The sequence below is a fragment of the Cydia fagiglandana genome, chromosome 5, assembly GCF_963556715.1.
Source record: "Cydia fagiglandana chromosome 5, ilCydFagi1.1, whole genome shotgun sequence".
Taxonomy (NCBI): domain Eukaryota; kingdom Metazoa; phylum Arthropoda; class Insecta; order Lepidoptera; family Tortricidae; genus Cydia; species Cydia fagiglandana.
The window spans coordinates 4,831,002-4,849,957 of record NC_085936.1 but is presented as its reverse complement, the minus strand read 5'-3'; the positions used below and the strand labels follow the sequence as shown (position 1 = coordinate 4,849,957).

Genomic DNA, 18,956 nt, shown 5'->3' with positions numbered 1-18,956 from the left:
GGGAATTCATTACCTGCTTACGGCAGTAGTAGGGATAAGTGGGTGAGTTCTGGCTCACTGAGCCAGGCCAACAGACCCTCCCCCTTTTTTCCCTTGTTGAGGCCCTGCAACCTTGCCTTGAACCCAAACTAATGTCATTGTAGCTCGAATCTAACCTAATTTATTTTTATTGCTTTTAGAATATTTCAATTATCTACTTTTGCAAAGTTAAATGTTGAAATCTCTATTTCGAAAAATGGAATTTTAATGTGACTTTAACACGTTCACTGCGTTACGGGGGCTTTAAGCCCCGTACGATGTCATCATTCAGTGCGAAGTTAAATTTATTTTAGAAGTTAAAGGAGAAGGGGAGGGTGCACACATTTTACCACTTTGGAAGTGTCTCTCGCGCAAACTATTCAGTTTAGAAATAAATAATATTAGAAACCTCAATATCATAAGCGATAAGACCGCCTGTTGTTACCTCTATTGTCTTTGTTTATGTTATTGTCCATTTATTGTAAACTAAGTGTATGTGAGGCGTGCAATAAAGAGTATTGTATTGTATTGTATCATTTTTGAAGACCTATCCATAGATACCCCACACGTATGGGTTTAATGATAAAGACATTTTAAGTTTCAGTTCCAAGTATGGGGGACCCCCAAAATTTATTGTTTTTTTTTTCTATTTTTGTGTTGAAATCTTAATGCGGTTCACAGAATACATCTACTTACCAAGTTTCAACAGTTCTTATAGTTTCGGAAAAAAGTGGCTGTGACATACGGACGGACAGACAGACAGACATGACGAATCTATAAGGGTTCCGTTTTTTGCCATTTGGCTACGGAACCCTAAAAAGGAGGTATTAATTCGGTTTTTTAATGTTTGATATCTCCGTCATTTCGGGATCGATTTTGAAAATTATTTTTTTAGTCGAGTTGTAACTTGTAAGTATATACATACAGATTGGTTCCGTCTTTGTCAAAACCCAGTTCTGATGGTGAGATTTATGAGGAATCGAGGGCACTCTTCAAATCTTGTAAGGGTGGTTCACGTTTGTATGGGAAAAATTCAAACTCTAGCTAGAAGAAGCGGCACCCCCTCATTTTGTTACTCTTATTATGTTGACAAAATACGCCAAGTTTGTAATCTTACAATCTTAACTACAAGGGGGTGCTCAAACACTTTGAAATTTTTCAAATTGTATGAAATAAAAAAAAATAAGTTACTATTTTTTTGATTTTTTTGTAAGTAGTAGTTTTCACATTATTTGAAAGTGTGATTTAAAAGATATTATTTTGAAAGAAAATGTTTTTCTACTTCAAAACTTATACATCACATGTGCAAATAGTGTGAAACCAGATATTTAAATAAAATTCTGAATCATAAATACTCTTTTTGTTGGGTTTCAAACAACATACAAAATTTCAACGTGGTTAAGCACCCCCTTGTATAGTTCGTTTTTTTAGCATTAGAAAGAACTTGCAAGAAGGTAAGCGATCTTAGCATGTCTTTTAATTGAAAAACGCTCTTCAAAATTCAAAAACTATTACTTATGAAAGCAGACGAATATAAATGATCGTACTAGATTAATAATTGTTACATACACTCGCGTGCAAAAGTATTGCATCACTTTGCATTTTTTCAACTGCACCCAATAATTTTGTAAACCGGTTATTTCCATTAATTATTTTAATGGGATCATGTCCCTTGAAGTTTTAGCTTTACGAAAAGTTAAAAAACATGGAAAACGGCCCAGTATTTTTCAAATTATCGGCATTTTCCCGATTTGTGAGCGGTTTCGCGTTATCACGCGCACGAGTTGCGCTACCCTTGACCCCTATAAAACGGGGGGTAGGGGAGGGGTTGTTATCAGTCTTGTTGAAAAGACACTTATCAAAAGTTGACCGGTACACATCTCCGCATATTTTCCCGTGAAGAAGACCTGTGAAAAATGGAAACCACTGAAGCTGAAGTCCGCCAAGTCGTCCAGCTCCTGCAAGAGGGGCGTAGCCAACGTTCAGTAGCTGCCACGCTGAATTTAAGTCAATCTACAGTTTGCAGAGTTTACCAAAGGTTCCAACGGACTGGATCCTTTATTTCAAGACCAAGAAGCGGCCGCAAAAAGTGTACATCAGAGAGGGACGACCGCTTCATTGTCACAACATCTCTCCGAGATCGACACCTGACAAGCGTTGCCATCCAGCAGCGTCTGCGTGAGATACGAGGAGTGGCTGCCAGTGAGTGGACAATAAGAAGAAGACTCAAGAAAGCGAATTTGACACCCAGGAGGCCTGCAACAGGGCCCAGATTGCTGGCGCGACACCGTACAGCCCGAAGAGAGTTTGCAGAAAATCATATGGACTGGACCATTGAGCAATGGACCCCAGTTCTCTTCTCGGACGAGTGCAGAATATGTTTGAATGGATGTGACCGAAGAGGAAGAGTCTACAGAAGGCCAGAAGAACGGTTCGCCCAATGTTGCTTCTCCGAAAGGGTCGCCTATGGCGGTGGATCCGTGATGTTCTGGGGCGGCATTCCCTACGACGCGCGAACAGAGCTGGTTTTCGTGCCTGGCGGGGGCCGTGGCGGTGGATTGACCGCTGCAAAATACATTACTGACATCCTGGAGGAACATGTTGTTCCTTATGCCGGATAATGCCCGTGTCATACCGCTAGGGCCACCGCAGCCTACCTTCTCGAAGTGGGCATCGACACCATGGACTGGCCAGCGATGAGCCCGGACCTTAACCCCATTGAACACGTGTGGGACTACCTGAAAAGGAGGATTCGGAAGCGGAATCCTGCCCCGGCCAATGTTGAGGAGCTGAAGGGAGCCTTGCTGGAGGAGTCGGACGCAATTCCACAAGATTTCATTAGAAAATTAATTAGGTCTATGAAAAACCGCTTGATATGTGTGAGGAGGGCTAGGGGTGGCAACACCAGGTATTAATTTAATAATAATAATTTATTTTGTATTAAATAAATGACTTTTATTCTTAACTTTCCTAAATTTATTTCTCGACCATTATGTCGCTACTTTCAGTTTCTGATTTTTTTTAGTCTTCAGATTTGAAATTTCATTAAATTTCCCAATTCTAATGCGTTAGATTATAAGCTTTCAGTTGATACCAAAATTTTCAGAATCGGCTCTAGAATTACAAAGATATTGGGTGCGGACGAAAAAATGCAAAGTGATGCAATACTTTTGCACGCGAGTGTATTTGCCGTAAGTTATTTTTAAAATGTGTTTTTCAATTAAAAGACACATCAAGATTGTTTACCTAATTTCTAATGCTAAAAAAAACGAAGTATAGTTGAGATAAATTAAGAAACTTGGTGTATTTTATCAACATTTTTTTTATATGAAATAAAATAAAATAAAAAATAGTTTATTCAAGTAGGCATATTACAATGCGCTTATGAACGTCATATAAATTTACCGGCTCCAACCGTACACCTCTGCCCCGAGAAGATTTAAATCCCCCCTCAATTGGAGGAGGGTATCCCAATATGGGACCGGCAACAAACTCGGCGGGACACATCTTTTCAAAACATTATTACATCTTATAATTAACATGCATTACGAGTAATTAAGAAAAATACAATTTAAATTACTATAGAATTCATGCAATTATACTCAGTGAGTACATAACTTTATAGAATTTGATATAAAAAATAAACATATATGTACATGAAATCACAAATACGTAGCTCTTTCAGAAAACAAATCAAATCTTACAAAAGGAAAAGAAAATAAAATCAATAAAAGAAATGAGAATACATATTATATGAATCTAACTGATTGTTATGAGATGCTTTCATACAATTTGATGTGCTTTCTTACCTGAGCTGAGTCACCTTTAACTCTACACATAATACAATGTTTTTAATTGCTACTTGTCGTTATTACAGTTTCTGGTTTGGACCATGCATGTTTGTCTGTCAAGTAGTCCTCGACTCTGTAATAAGCCTTCAACATCAATGACTTTTTTAAGTAATTCTTAAGAGCTGGAAAGGGTAATCTTAAAGCATCCTCAGGTAACTTGTTATAAAAATGAATGCATTGCCCAACGAATGACTTCTGTACTTTACGAACACGAAACTTTCTGATAGCAAGCTTATTTTTATTTCTAGTATTATAGTTATGGACATCAGAATTCTTAGTGAAGGAGTCTAGGTTCTTAACAACATAAATAATACTATCATATATGTATTGGGAAGCTACAGTTAAAATATTAATTTCTTTAAAGAGTTCTCTTAATGATTCACGCACCCTTAAATTATATATAGAACGAATGGCTCTCTTTTGTAAGACAAATATAGTCTGTATGTCAGCTGCTTTGCCCCAAACCAGAATACCATATGACATTACACTATGAAAATAACTATAATAAACAAGGCGAGCTGTCTCAACATTAGTCAATTGTCTAATTCTCCTCACAGCGTAAGCGGCCGAACTTAATTTGTTTGCTAGAGTTCTTATATGAGGACTCCATTGTAGATTTTTGTCCAATGTTAAACCAAGAAACAGTGCTTTATCTACCATCTCTAAGCATTCATTATTCAAAAGTATCTTAGTATCGACTGGTTTAACATTCGGCAAAGAAAATCGAATGCATTTAGTTTTCTTAGCATTAAGAAGCAAATTGTTCATAGTAAACCAGTTTAGTACATTAACGAGTGTGCTGTTAATTACACTGTAATCGGTAGATTTACGATCAACCTTAAAAAGTAATGATGTGTCATCAGCAAAAAGAACAATTTCACAAAGATTTTCTACTACACATGGCAAATCATTTATATAAACCAAAAACAGGAATGGACCCAAAATAGAACCTTGTGGCACTCCTAATTGGACTACAGTACCGCTAGACCGGGTTTTGTTTACAACAACTGTTTGTGTTCTGTTGCTAAGGTAAGAAGACATAAAGTTTAGGGCATTTACTGACAGACCATAGTGTTCTAATTTCAAAATGAGCGTTCCATGATCCACACAATCAAATGCTTTAGAAAGATCACAAAATATGCCAATTGCATCACAAGAATTTTCCCAAATATCATAAATATGTTTAATAAGTACCGAAGCAGCATCGGTCGTGGAACGGCCCTTTGTGAAACCAAACTGATTGCTTGTGAGCAAAGTATGTCTGTTGAAGTGACCCAGTAGATCATTTAACATTAACTTTTCAAAAACTTTACTTAGTACAGGAAGTATTGATATTGGACGGTAATTAGCCATATCACTCGAATCACCCGATTTAAAAAGAGGTATGACTTTGCTATATTTCATAAGATCTGGAAAGACTCCTTGTGAAATTGAAATATTATAAATTACGGCTAAGTAAGGCGCTATTACGTCCAAGACATGACTAATGACTCTAACGGATGTTCCCCATAAGTCTTCCGTTTTCTTTAAATTGAGTGACTTGAATGTTTTAACAATAATTGCTGAATCTACTAGACTAAACTCAAAGTTAATATTACATTTCTTAACATTAGCACAAAGTAAGGAATGAGCTCGAGACGAAGATGAATGTAGACATTTCGTGGTATTAATAGCTATTTTAGAAAAATAATCTTCGAATGCCGAGGCAACATCGTTGTTTGACATAGTCTGTTGTTTATCCGAGACAATGTTGACTTGACAATCGCGTGATTTACATTTACCAGCTTCCTTATTTATAATATTCCATGTTGTCTTCACTTTGTTGTCCGACACTTTCAGTTTAGAACTTGTATAGTTTGCTTTGGCTGTTAAACACACTCTATGTATATACTTAGTTATAGTACCTAGTTAATAAGGAAAGTTTGCATGCTTCTTTAAGTAAATGTACTCACTTAAATTACCTACTGTCCAACTATGTTTACAACTACATTTTTGCAAATAAATATCTTTATCTTTATCTTTAACATAATAAGTGTAACAAAATAAGGGGGTGCCCCTTAGGAAAAAAAATGTTTTTTGAACCACCCTAACATATAGTGATACTGGTGTATTTTAAACAAACCAAGCATTTACATTCAGAATTGTAACATTTGATGAAGTGAAACTGCTGATGATGATCAGAATGGAACTCTTCAACGATGCATAGCTCATGTTTGGGGATTTGTCCTCTTCGTTATGTTTGTTAAGCACGTTAGATTTTTAAGTCATATTTTCGTGAAGCTCAAGTTCTGATGATGGGATCCATAAGGAATCGAGGGAACTCTACAAATCTTAATGGCATTGTATAGTGACTCTTGTATTTTCATCAGGCAAACAAGTATTTACATTAAGAACAGTGGCATTTGATGAACTGGTATTGCTGATGGTGATCAGAACGGAACTCCTCGACGACTTGTCTTTTTCTAATTGATTGTTAAGCAAGTTACCCCACTGGCAAAACAAGCAAGATTTTGAATTCGACTTCTACCTGAACCTGGACCCGGACGCGGACCCGGACTCGAGATCGCGAATTCGGACACGGACCCGTTTTCTATTTGGTTGGTGTAAATGGAGTTGGTGAATTTTTTGATTAATTCGGGCGAAAACTGGAAGGTTAGGTATCATAAAATGTTCATGAAGAGAAATTGTAAGAGATGGTATCAATATCATTACCAACAACTGTGGAAAATACTGTTTAGTTACTCTTTATTTAAAAATAGCAAAATCAAATTGCATGATTTCATTCGTTTTCTCCACGGTACACAGAATAAGTAATGATATTTAGACTAGACAAAAAAATTCAAAATCGCTATCCTTCTTGATGCGACTGGCAAATCATATTACTTTTTGGCAACCGGGTTTTTTAACCTAATTAGACCCCACTGAATCCGAATCCGAATTCGGTTGCTCGATCGAAATCTTGACCGGAAGTGAGATATTTGACATTAAAGGTCCGTTTTTTTCGTTTTTCGTAAATAACTCTTAAACGGTGGTGTATAGCAAAAAATGTTCTATTACATAAGTAATCTGCATAAAATTGCCTACAAGAAAGATTCAGTACAATTTTTCGCTAGGATCAATATTCAAAGAGATTTTAACGCGGGAAATTTAATTATAATCACTTCTAAGGTCCCGTTTTTTAGGTTTTCGTAAATAACTCATAAACGGTGGCCAATATCAAAAAATGTTATTAGACGTTAATAATCGACACAAAATTTTGAAAAAAAAAGATACAGTACACTTTTTGCAGGGATCAATATTTAAAAAGATAATAAAGAGGGAAAGTTAATTATACTAAATTCTAAGGTTCCTTGTTTTTATTTTTTCGTTAATAATTTGAAAAGAATGACTCATAGCAAAAAAAATCTTATACATAAATAATAAACGTAAAATTTCCTACAAGAAACATGCAGAACACTTTTCGCTAGGATCAATATTCAAAAAGACAAAGCAGCGGGTAAGTTAATTATAATCAATTTTAAAGTCCCTTTTTAGTTTTTTGTAAATAACTCGTAAACGGTGTCCCATAGCGAAATAGGTTTTTAAGAATAAATTATCTACATAAAATTTCCTCCAAAAAATATCCAGAACACTTTTCTCTAGGATCAATATTTCAAGCGATATTAAAGGAAGAAAGTTAATTACAATCAGTTCACAGGTCACTTTTTTTTAGTTTTTCGTAAATAACTCGTAAACGGTGGCCCGTTGCAAAACAATATTCTACATAAATATTAAACATAAAATTGTCCACAAAAAAGGTTCTGTACACTTTTTCGCTACGATCAATATTTAAAGAGGTATTAAAGGGGGTAAATTAATTATAATCAATTTCCAGGTCCCTATTTTTAGCTTTACGCCTGTATAGGTAAAGAACTATTTTATTATATTTTATTTTCAAAATTTAGACCCAGTAGTTTCGGAGATAAAGGGGGGGGGTGGTATTTTTTGTATTTTAATGTTTTATTTTGGGGAAGGGGGCTTTATCTCCGAAACTACTGGGTCTAAAATTTTGAAAAGATATACAGAATAGAATCCATAGATGACAGGAAAACCTATTAGAATTATGCAGTCAAGCGCGAGTCGGACATTACTTAGTTTTTGAACCGATCCCTACAGGTTTTTTAAAGGCAATTCACTCGCGTTTCACATATATAAAATACACTGTTAAAAATTGGGTAATGTACGGAACCCTTGCAACGCGAGTCCGACTCGCGCTTGACCGGTTTTTATTCATTTTGAGGTACGGAATCCTAAAAAGAGAAAAGTGTTCCATATGTCTTTCGTAGAAAATTTTATATCGATTATTTATTTACAAGAACATTAAGAACTTATTTTGCTATGAGCCTTATTTTACGAGTCCTTTGCGAAATCCTAAAAATAGGGACCTGGAAATTGATTATAATTAACTTACCCCCTTTAATATCTCTTTAAATATTGATCGTAGCGAAAAAGTGTACAGAACCTTTATTGTGGACAATTTTATGTTTAATATTTATGTAGAATATTGTTTTGCAACGGGCCACCGTTTACGAAAAACTAAAAAAAAGTGACCTGTGAACCGATTGTAATTAACTTTCTTCCTTTAATATCGCTTGAAATATTGATCCTAGAGAAAAGTGTTTTAGGTGTTTTTTGGAGGAAATTTTATGTAGATAATTTATTCTTAAAAACCTATTTCGCTATGGGACACCGTTTACGAGTTATTTACAAAAAACTAAAAAGGGACTTTAAAATTGATTATAATTAAATTACCCGCTGCTTTGTCTTTTTAAATATTGATCCTAGCGAAAAGTGTTCTGCATGTTTCTTGTAGGAAATTTTACGTTTATTATTTATGTATAAGATTTCTTTTGCTATGAGTCATACTTTTCAAATTATTAACGAAAAAATAAAAACAAGGAACCTTAGAATTTAGTATAATTAACTTTCCCTCTTTATTATCTTTTTAAATATTGATCCCTGCGAAAAGTATACTGAATCTTTTTTGTTCAAAATTTTGTGTAGATTATTAACGTCTAACAACATTTTTTGATATTGGCCACCGTTTATGAGTTATTTACGAAAACCTAAAAAACGGGACCTTAGAAGTGATTATAATTAAATTTCCCGCGTTAAAATCTCTTTGAATATTGATCCTAGCGAAAAATTGTACTGAATCTTTCTTGTAGGCAATTTTATGCAGAATACTTATGTAATAGAACATTTTTTGCTATGTGCCACCGTTTAAGAGTTATTTACGAAAAACGAAAAAAAGGGACCTTTAATGTCAAATATCTCACTTCCGGTCAAGATTTCGATCGAGCAACTGGCAAATTCGGATTCAGCGGGGTCTAATTAGGTTAAAAAACCCGTTTGCCAAAAAGTAATATGCTTTGCCAGTCGAAATCGATTTTATGAAAAATATGACCAGTCTAATTACTATATATGTTCAGAATATTATTTGAATAAACTTAGGATAGGAAATAAAATGTGTGTTTTTATATCTTTAAACCCAATTACTAAGTAGACGGCACATACATTAAAGTCACATTAAAATTCCGTTTTGCGAAATAGAGATTTCAACCTTTAACTTTGCAAAAGTAGATAATTGAAATATTCTAAAAGCAATAAAAATAGATTAGGTTAGATTCGAGCTACAATGACATTAGTTTGGGTTCAAGGCAAGGTTGCAGGGCCTCAACAAGGGAAAAAAGGGGGAGGGACTGTTGGCCTGGCTCAGTGAGCCAGAACTCACCCACTTATCCCTACTACTGCCGTAAGCAGGTAATGAATTCCCAATGTATTAAGTTTAGGTTTAATAAATTATAAATATATTTTATTAGTAACATAATTATATACAAATATGTATAAGCATAAAGTAATAAATAAGCCTACAGCTATTAATAATGTCCGTAATCTGTATAATCCCAAAATACGGATCCCTCGTATGTGGATGCTGCTTACATAATCTCGTCTGTCAAGGTGTTTCGGCAGGAAAGGCCTTGGCAGACTTATAAATTCCTGAAATGAGGGTTCATACCTACCGACTAGAATTGGTTTCATGGTGGTATCAGATGGGTTAGTGTACGGTAACCGATGGTCATCTTGCTTATAATCTCGTCTGCCTAGGTGTTTCGGCAGGAAAAACCTTGGCAGACTTATATATTTCTAAAATGGGGGTTCATACCTACCGACTGGAATTGGTTTCATGGTGGTATCAGATGGGTTAGTGTAGGGTAACCGATGCCGACCTTGCTTACATAATCTCGTCTGCCATGGTGTTACGGCAGGAAAAGCCTTGGCAGACTTATATATTCCTGAAATGAGGGTTCATACCTACCGACTGGAATTGGTTTCATGGCGGTATCAGATGGGTTAGTGTACGGTAACCCATGGTCATCTTGTTTATAATCTCGTCTGCCAAGGTGTTTCGGCAGGAAAAACCTTGGCAGACTTATATATTCCTAAAATGGGGGTTCGTACCTACCGACTGGAATTGGTTTCATGGTGGTATCAGATGGGTTAGTGTAGGGTAACCGATGCCGACCTTGCTTACATAATCTCGTCTGCCATGGTGTTACGGCAGGAAAAGCCTTGGCAGACTTATATATTCCTGACATGAGGGCTCATACCTACCGACTGGAATTGGTTTCATGGTGGTATCAGATGGGTTAAATTAGGGGTCCCGTTGGCCACCTTTGAGAGCGTCTGCCAAGCACTTCCGGCAAAAAAAATACTGGCAGACTTCGCTTTTATGTGTCTACATGTAAATTTCTAACTGCTGCCATAACTATTATTTCGGTATCAGATGGGTTAAATCAGCCCCCTTTTTTCGCACCGGAAGTGGCCTTCTTTTTCGTACTTTCGGCAAGTTCCGCCGTGGCAGACTATCGAATTCGGACTTAGCATCACTTTTATGGGAAACCATTGTGCATTTCATCGTGGTATCAAGTCGGTTAGAAAATTTGCGGCCGGCTCTTCTACTATTCCTTGTTTTTTTTTTTGCTGAAGGTTGTCAAATCGAATCTCAATTATTTCGTACAAGGTGAAATCTAGGATTTACATAGTTTGCCTAGCACTTTAGTCTAATTCTTGGTGACAGCTTTCAGTATAAGACATACATATATGTAAGTTCAGGTTTATGGACTTTATGTTTTAGGGTGGATAAAAATACTTTTGAACTTTTTTCATTGATTATGTGCAATAAGTAATTGATTCATTGTAGGAACAGCTCTTAACTAACATTCGGACACCTTAAAATTAAAATATTCTAACTGCGTATCCTGGGTAAGTATAAATATGTTATGCTTCAAACTACAATAGCTTTGGAATCTATAAATTGGAGGTGATTAATTATTATACTTATTATCCTTATTAATGTAATTTCCTAAGATGAGTTAACTGTACCTGAGTTGCTTCGAGAAATATACTTGGCAAGGACATTACGGTACTCCTTACCCTTGCGTTGCGGGATCTACAAAAATGTATGTCCTAGCTTCAGTGCAGCGTTTCACAAGTGACTTTCGCGTGGAATGGAAAACTTGAATGCAAGCATAAATGACAGCATGATCGAGAAAATTATGCTCTTAAATTTGCTTTGATATACGGAAACACCGAACCGTCAGAATAGGTGGATTGAGCACACTCTTCCGTACACGCATGGTTAGGAGAGCTAACGATTAATTGGAAAATGGAAAGTGTCAGGGCGATAATCGATGGCATAGCGGTGATGCCTGCGCATCAATCGTTCAGATAACTGGACCGAACCTAAACCTTATTGCGAAGATATGAGGTCCACCAATGCTCAGTTAAGTGTTGCATACATTCAATTGTTTCTGAGATATTGCGATCGCGAGTGCAAGTTCGCTCAGAACCAGTATGAAAATATCTGATTTGCAAGTGATCCCATAAGTGATCCTTGAACAAATTTTGTACTGATGTGACGTCGGAAAGTATCCATAATTGCGAAATTTCCACGGGTAATAATTTGAGACCTTCCATTATTTTTTAACGGGATCTAAATTTTCCATTTCCAAAATGAAAGTTTCCTTTAGTTCCTGTGAAATTTTCGAGAATTTTCGAAACCTTTCGCAACTTGCACATCTAAAATTCTCTCTCTCAATTGGTATGAACGGACTCTACATTTTTTTCACTACTATCTAGGAACATTATTGAAGCAGCTGTCAGTTTCTTGAAAATACGAGTATCTTTGAATCGATAAATCCAGAGCCAATACTAATTTGCACATAGAGATCGTTTTTCAGCGATAAGACAGCCTGTTGTTTACCACTGAATTGCAGAAATTTAGATTTTTGCGGAGCCTGGTACTCAATTCGATGAACAGGTGTCGGTTGTTGGGTCTGTGTCACCTTACACTGGATAGCGTGAGAGTTAAGCTACTCGCCTGCTCATACAAACCTAACAAGCATTACGAATACATCACCAGTATAAGACTGGTGGACCGCGACGGACATAGGAAATGAAGCATGTACAGGTACGTCCAGTCCAGAACTGGCGAATGCGCTGCAGGCGACCCAATCGCGACTATCGCGAGTCGCTCGACAGAGCATGAGCGCGCGCACTGCACATCATACAAAGTAATGTAAAGCACGATTGTACGCACAATGCCAGCGCGTTTGCCAGATCTGGACGCACCTTATTGCAACTTTGTTCGAATATGGCAATAAAAAACTACTTGTTCGCAATCTCTGATCGGATCTGAGATATCGTTTACGATAACGGATTGAGCGATTGACGGTTTAATGATTTCTGTAGTTAGGCAATATTTATTGTACAGAACACGGAAATCTACAAATACCAGTACCTAAGAGTTTGTTCGGAACACAGAAATAAGACCTCTTTAATATGTTCTGTGGTTCGGAAAGAGAAGAGTCGTGGAATGTATTGGGCCTCATACATTCCACACGACTCTGTTCTTCCCGCACAGACTATACTCGTAATATTGTCTAATATTTTTTTCACGAAAATAACAGTAATTGAGTTGAAGTAATTCTAACATTTTACTTGCAAACTTTTAAAATGACACGTCTCAAAATTGACTTGTAGGTAAGCGGCGAGCAAAACTTTATTTCGTATTTTTTGCGGGTTGTTTTCAGCACTCCGGCTACTTAATATTTAATAAGCAATTTCGTAAAGGCAATGAAATCAACTTGTCCATAAAGTGGAAGCCCTTTCGAGTGCAAAAAGGCGTGCAGTGCAAAGTTAAATGAAGTTTGAGATTTGCTTTACTCTATTATGGGAAATGGTTTTGGTCGCCGTTTTATGAAAAAGCATTTTGGTTTTTACTCAGACTAGTTTTACCTTTTATTTCTTACAATCGTTTTTACCCGACGTACATCGTAGACATTTTTGAAAATGTACTAGATGTTTAACTGTTTATGGCATGGTAGCGTCTAAATATATAAGATTACGTATAGACAGATATTACGTATAGTAGAGAGTATAGAAATAGATTAAGTATGTAGAGACGAAAAAGAGGTACCTAAATCTACTATAAATGCGAAAGTAACTCAAGTAAGTCTTCGCACTTTAATCGCTGAACCGATAGATGAATTTTGGTATAGAGATGAGAAAGGACCTAGGGTACCTAGTATTTATTTCGGATATCATTTCTTAAGGGGGTGAAGTGCAATTAATTATGGAACTGGAATATAAAAAGTATTAATTCTACTCAGACGTAGTCGCGGCCAGAAGCTATAAAATGCAAGTCTTAGGCATTTGCAATAAAAATAATACTCGTAATATTATAAATGGTTTATTAATACCATTGAACTCATATTAAAATATGAATATTAGTATTGCATCACCGGCCTTGGCATCATTTGACTACATTAATTGTTAATCGTCTCAAGATCTGGCTACGTGCGTCCTTATTAGTTTCGGTAATAATGGACTTTATTATCAAAGGTACAGGTGTGAAAATTAACAGATAAGAGAAATATAAAGCGACTATTGAAATTTGCGAATGCTACTTAATGGAAGGGCTGTTAGTTACTAATAGGGGACTGCTCATAATGTGCAAAGTAAGTTTTGTCTAATAAAGCTTCATTCACACAAGGCGCAAGAACCTGCATGCCATCATCATCTTCCTCGCTTTATCCCGGTTTTTTTCCACGGCTAGGGTTGCCAGATGGTCGGGATTTGGCGGGATTCTCGCGATTTTTAGCATGGATTCCCGATTCCCGACAAATTGAAAAGTGTCCCGAAGAACAGCTTCACGTTATAAAACAACAAGTTTAAGTTCCGAATTGTCGTCGACCGAGCGAGCGACCCGCGTCGAGCGCGTCGAGCAGCTGACGTAGTGGCAATAATGTATAATATGTGACGTCCCACGGGTAAAGGTACCTTATGGCAGTTGGCGCTTACGCTATATTATTGCGGCGCTATGCGACGTAAGCGCCAGCCGCCATAAGGTACCTTTTGCCGTGGAACGTCACATATCGTTGTATTTAATAGGTACAATTACTTTAATTGGAATGTTTTTTTTCCCGACTGAAGTCCCATAATCCCGAAAAATTGATATTTTTTCCCGATAATAGCGCCTTTCGATCTGGCGACCCACGGCTCATAGGAGCCTGGGGTTCGCTAGGCACTAGATTTTACTTAATCTCGAGAATTGGCGTAGGCAGATTTTACGAAAGCGACTGCCATCTGACCTTCCAACCCAGGGGAAACTAGGCTTTGTTGGGATTAGTCTGGTTTCCTCTCGATGTTTTCCTTCACCGAAGAGCGACTGGTAAATATCAAATGATGTTTCATACATAAGTTCCGAAAAACTCATTGGCACGAGCCCACAGAATAAATAATAGTACTAGGTACAGAAGACTCACTCTCTAACAAAACGCGTCTGTCACGATCAGCACAGATATGGCCGCTAGGTGGCGACAGCGCCACGCGCGACTTATGGCAAACCCCAAAATTGGGGTCGAACGGATGGACTTTTAGCTACCTGTAGCAAAGCGACGAAATCGCAGAGTGAGCCACGCCTGACGAGCCGGGGTTTGAACCCGCGACCTCCGGATTGAAGGAAAGCACCGCTAGGCCACCAGCGCGCGTGTAGGAGAACTTGCATGCTATATTCGATACATTGCTAAGGGTGGTATTCCATCTGTTCTTTGTCTTGGTCCAATGTCATTGCGTCATTTGCGTCTCACTCTCATTAAGTAAAACGTGAGACAAAATACACATTGGATAGGTGGAATATCACCCTAACTTCGATACATTACCAAAAATGAATTATAATGCAATTGACATAGTAAGACAGGATTAATGCGTAACCCATACCAACTGACATTTAAAGACTCCATGGTAAACAAGAGGCTTTAAAAAAGGGCATTCAAGTGTGGTGAATTATAAAAGCACATGAGAGACAGCTGAATAATTAAGACTGTTAATCTTTAAATGAAACAAATCTTATCGTTACTGCAGTGCGTGACACTGACCTGTTAGTGAGGGAAGTATAGTTGGTTCACGTTGAAAATGCAGTAAAACAATCATTGTCAGTTGAAGACATACTTTCTGATTAGGAACGATTTGATTGGTTATGAACATCGCTAGGTCGGCGGGAGATGATGATTTTAGTGGATTATTAACGCGAACGAACAATAAGTGCAAGGGGCGTTTTCAGAAATAAATATTGAAAACCTGATTCTTTCACATCTGGACGTTCTTGGGCTCATTCTACTCAGAATCGACAGCATTCTCCATCCCACCATTAAAAAAAGATGTCCCAAAATGTCCATTCCATTACGTCACGTTTTAGTATGAAAAAAATTTTCACTTATATGTGCGTGACGTAGTGGATTGTACAATTTTCATAAAAATTTTTGGGACATTGTATTTTATCATCAGAATTGAATATGCTAGTGATTCTGAGTTGAAAGAACCCAAAAACACCGGGATCTGTGAGAATCGGGTTTTCGATATTTATTTCTGAAAACGCATAATGAGTATGCACTTTTGTCTCAGGCGATGCCACTTGGCACGAAGTATCCTGCGATCAAAAGATGATGTCTCAAACGTCAGGACTAAAATGATAATGCCATGAAGTTCCGGTTTGTGCAAAAATGTTTAAATAGGTACTATAGTGACACAATAAAAAATTGAGATTAGTTTTGTACTACATGAAGATTGCAAGTCTTTATATTAAATGGTCTCTGGTAGCATATGTGGAATAGCTGGTACACTATGTGGGACAAGGGTGCATAGCGAGATGTTAGATTAAATAATAGTTACAAGATCTAGACATTCTTTTAACTAAATTATTAAATTTTTCTCTCAAAAATGCAAACTCAATTAAGATGCCGAAACGTTGGCACTTTGGTCGGACACTACCGAAAATACCGTTTCGGCGCGACCAATTAAATACGCTCGGCAGTTTTGGCAGAAACCGAACTAGGTATCGGCCGAAACATGATTTTTATTAAACCTGTCGAAATTAAAACATCGGTCGGCCTTTACATTTTTTAAAGATTGTTACCTAGTAATTAGTAAATTTACAAAATTGAAGCACTTGCCCCCTGCAGCCCTGTAAAAAAATATTATGCAGTTGACAACCTTCTCATTGTATACAAGTCAAGGCGAGTTCCAAGGGCAACTTACAATTAGATATGCACTTAATGCACTGTGCATTACTCACATGTCACTGATACTGTAATTACTGGAATACATGGTATAAGTTCAGTTTAAAATGATAATATAAACAGAGGAAGCCATATTAGCAGTAGATTTATGTATTGAAGATGCTTGCACAGTCGCCATCAGATATATCAGAGCGGCCAAGGCGCTCACAAATATCTGAACACGCCTCTATTGTCAGGGCGCTAGAGCGCGTGTTCAGATATTGTGAACACCTTGGCCGCTCCGATATATGTGATGGCGACTGTACATATATGAAGATAACTACTATAGGTCTACCATTTAACTGAGGCGGCTAGCCAGTGGAGGATTTGCAGTCCTGACCGCCCTAGGCCCCAGGCCCTGTAGCAAGCACTGGTCACTAGCTGCCCCTTTCTCAGCACGTATCATATAGACTGCCGCCCCCAATAACTGGCCGCCCTAGGCTAGGTGGCAGACCTTTATAGGCCTCTATATGCCAAACCGGATTCAGTCAGTATCAAAACTATTTTCCGACTCATTATTACCAAACCCCGGTCTGAACGGGCAAATTTAGTTTGACGTTAAATAGTGCGAGTGTGTGAATTGCCTTGAAATGAAAGTATCATCATCATTGGACTTACATATGTATGCATGTTATTGGCTTAATCAGAAATCGGGAAGTGGGTAAAATTTAGCTTCCAAAATTTTACCCGAACTACTAACGGGTGATTTAAGATACCATTTACTTAGTCCTATTAATTATTGATTGTACATTTCCCATAGTACATATGTTTTTCTATTGTAACTGGTCTTTTTAATAGTATTATTATTGGGATACCCTCCTCCAATTGAGGGGGGATTTAAATCTTCTCGGGGCAGAGGTGTACGGTTGGAGCCGGTAAAGGTTTATTTGACGTATATAAGCGCATTGTAATATGCCTACTTGTATAAACAATTTTTTATCTTTTTATCTTTATCTTTATTATCTGGTCTTCTCAATACACCTACAGGCCATAGTCATAAACATGCATAGACTTTTTTTACTCTTTTTTGCCATGAGTAATTTTATAAATTTGCATATTAATCATCAAGATAGTGATCTTGATCATAATTTTATTCATGTTCCCTATTGTTTTAACTATTTTTCTTGTAATATCAGCTAATCAATATGTTTTTTTGCCAATGGTTATTAATTATTATTCTTTTTTATTCCTCTTTGAGTACTTTAATTTTTTATTGTTAAAGTTTTGGAATAAGTACAATATTAGTAGTGGGGATCAAGGGAGGGGCCTTTGCCAGAGACAAAAACAGGTTAAGAAAAAAAAAACTCTAAAAAGTGAAACAAATTTAAAATTTGTAAAAGAACTAAAAAGTTGAGGAAAGGTATTAACATCTACTTTAACACCTACTTTCTGATTATTGTTGATTGCACAGACCAATTCCAATTTGCTCATAATTTTGCAAACATGTTAACTAATAGGAATTTTATAAACAAACTACATATTTTCAAAGAGAAATGTATATACGTAATAACACAACTATGTATGCTTATGATTATGAGCATAAGTTGTTTGTAACATATGATTCATTGTATATGAGCGTAATCTTGTAGGACTATAATCATAATTACATCTGAACTTTCGCAGTTTAATGAGCGTTTGGGGGGAGTAACTATGCACTGGAAAACATACGATCGAGATCCAACGACGATAGGCAACATCTGTGTTATGCGTACAGTATTCGAGTACCACATACAAAGAAACAAGTCTCTTACCTCGCCGCTACGAGCTGCAGGAGAGTTTTCTTCGATTTCGTATATGATGTGTGGCAAACCGGCTTCGCCGAGCAGTGAGAATCCAAATCCCAAATTATCACTACGGTTCAGGACCACTAGTCTTTCGTCAGCCATATTCAGTGCACAGCAGCATTGATTACCATGCACAGTAAAATATCACTATGAACACATATAACAAACCGATGGAGAATTTACAGGTAAGGATATTATAATTGATTAACGAAAAATCTTTATAAAATCATGAAGCACGATAAACGACAGCACACCCAACCAACCAACCAAAGCGAAGGAGACAGATAGTTTACAATATTTCATTCACTCTCAACTAAACATTCATCATCGCAATTTATTTTAACATACGAAGCGTTATTTGATGATCCTCGAACAGCTTGGATTTTTTTTTAATTGTTGCCAGTTCTTTTCGTCAATTCCATCGAATTGAAGATCGTAAATGTCTTTTTATTATATTGAGTAACTTCGTGGAATAATCTTGGAATAAAACGACATTTATAAAAAAAACATAAAAAAATATACATTATACATTCGATAGCGATTTCTTCAACAAAAGTATCGAGTTGAGTGTCAAATGTAAACCATAGACATAATATATATGTAAACCGTGCTTGCGAGCTGTCAAATGAAATCGATAAGTCGGT

The 18,956-nt window shown here is 36.8% G+C and overlaps 1 protein-coding gene across 1 annotated transcript in view; it reads right to left on the bottom strand.

Annotated features, from left to right (window-relative positions):
* LOC134664719 (PH and SEC7 domain-containing protein) overlaps positions 1 to 18,874 on the bottom strand; it is a 60,605-nt gene extending 41,731 nt beyond the window's left edge. The window contains exon 1 of the mRNA XM_063521466.1: positions 18,280 to 18,874. Within this exon, the coding sequence (XP_063377536.1) occupies positions 18,280 to 18,414 (135 nt within the window). The 5' untranslated portion in view covers positions 18,415 to 18,874. The remainder of the gene's footprint in view (positions 1 to 18,279) is intronic.
* Positions 18,875 to 18,956: the final 82 nt, after the last annotated feature.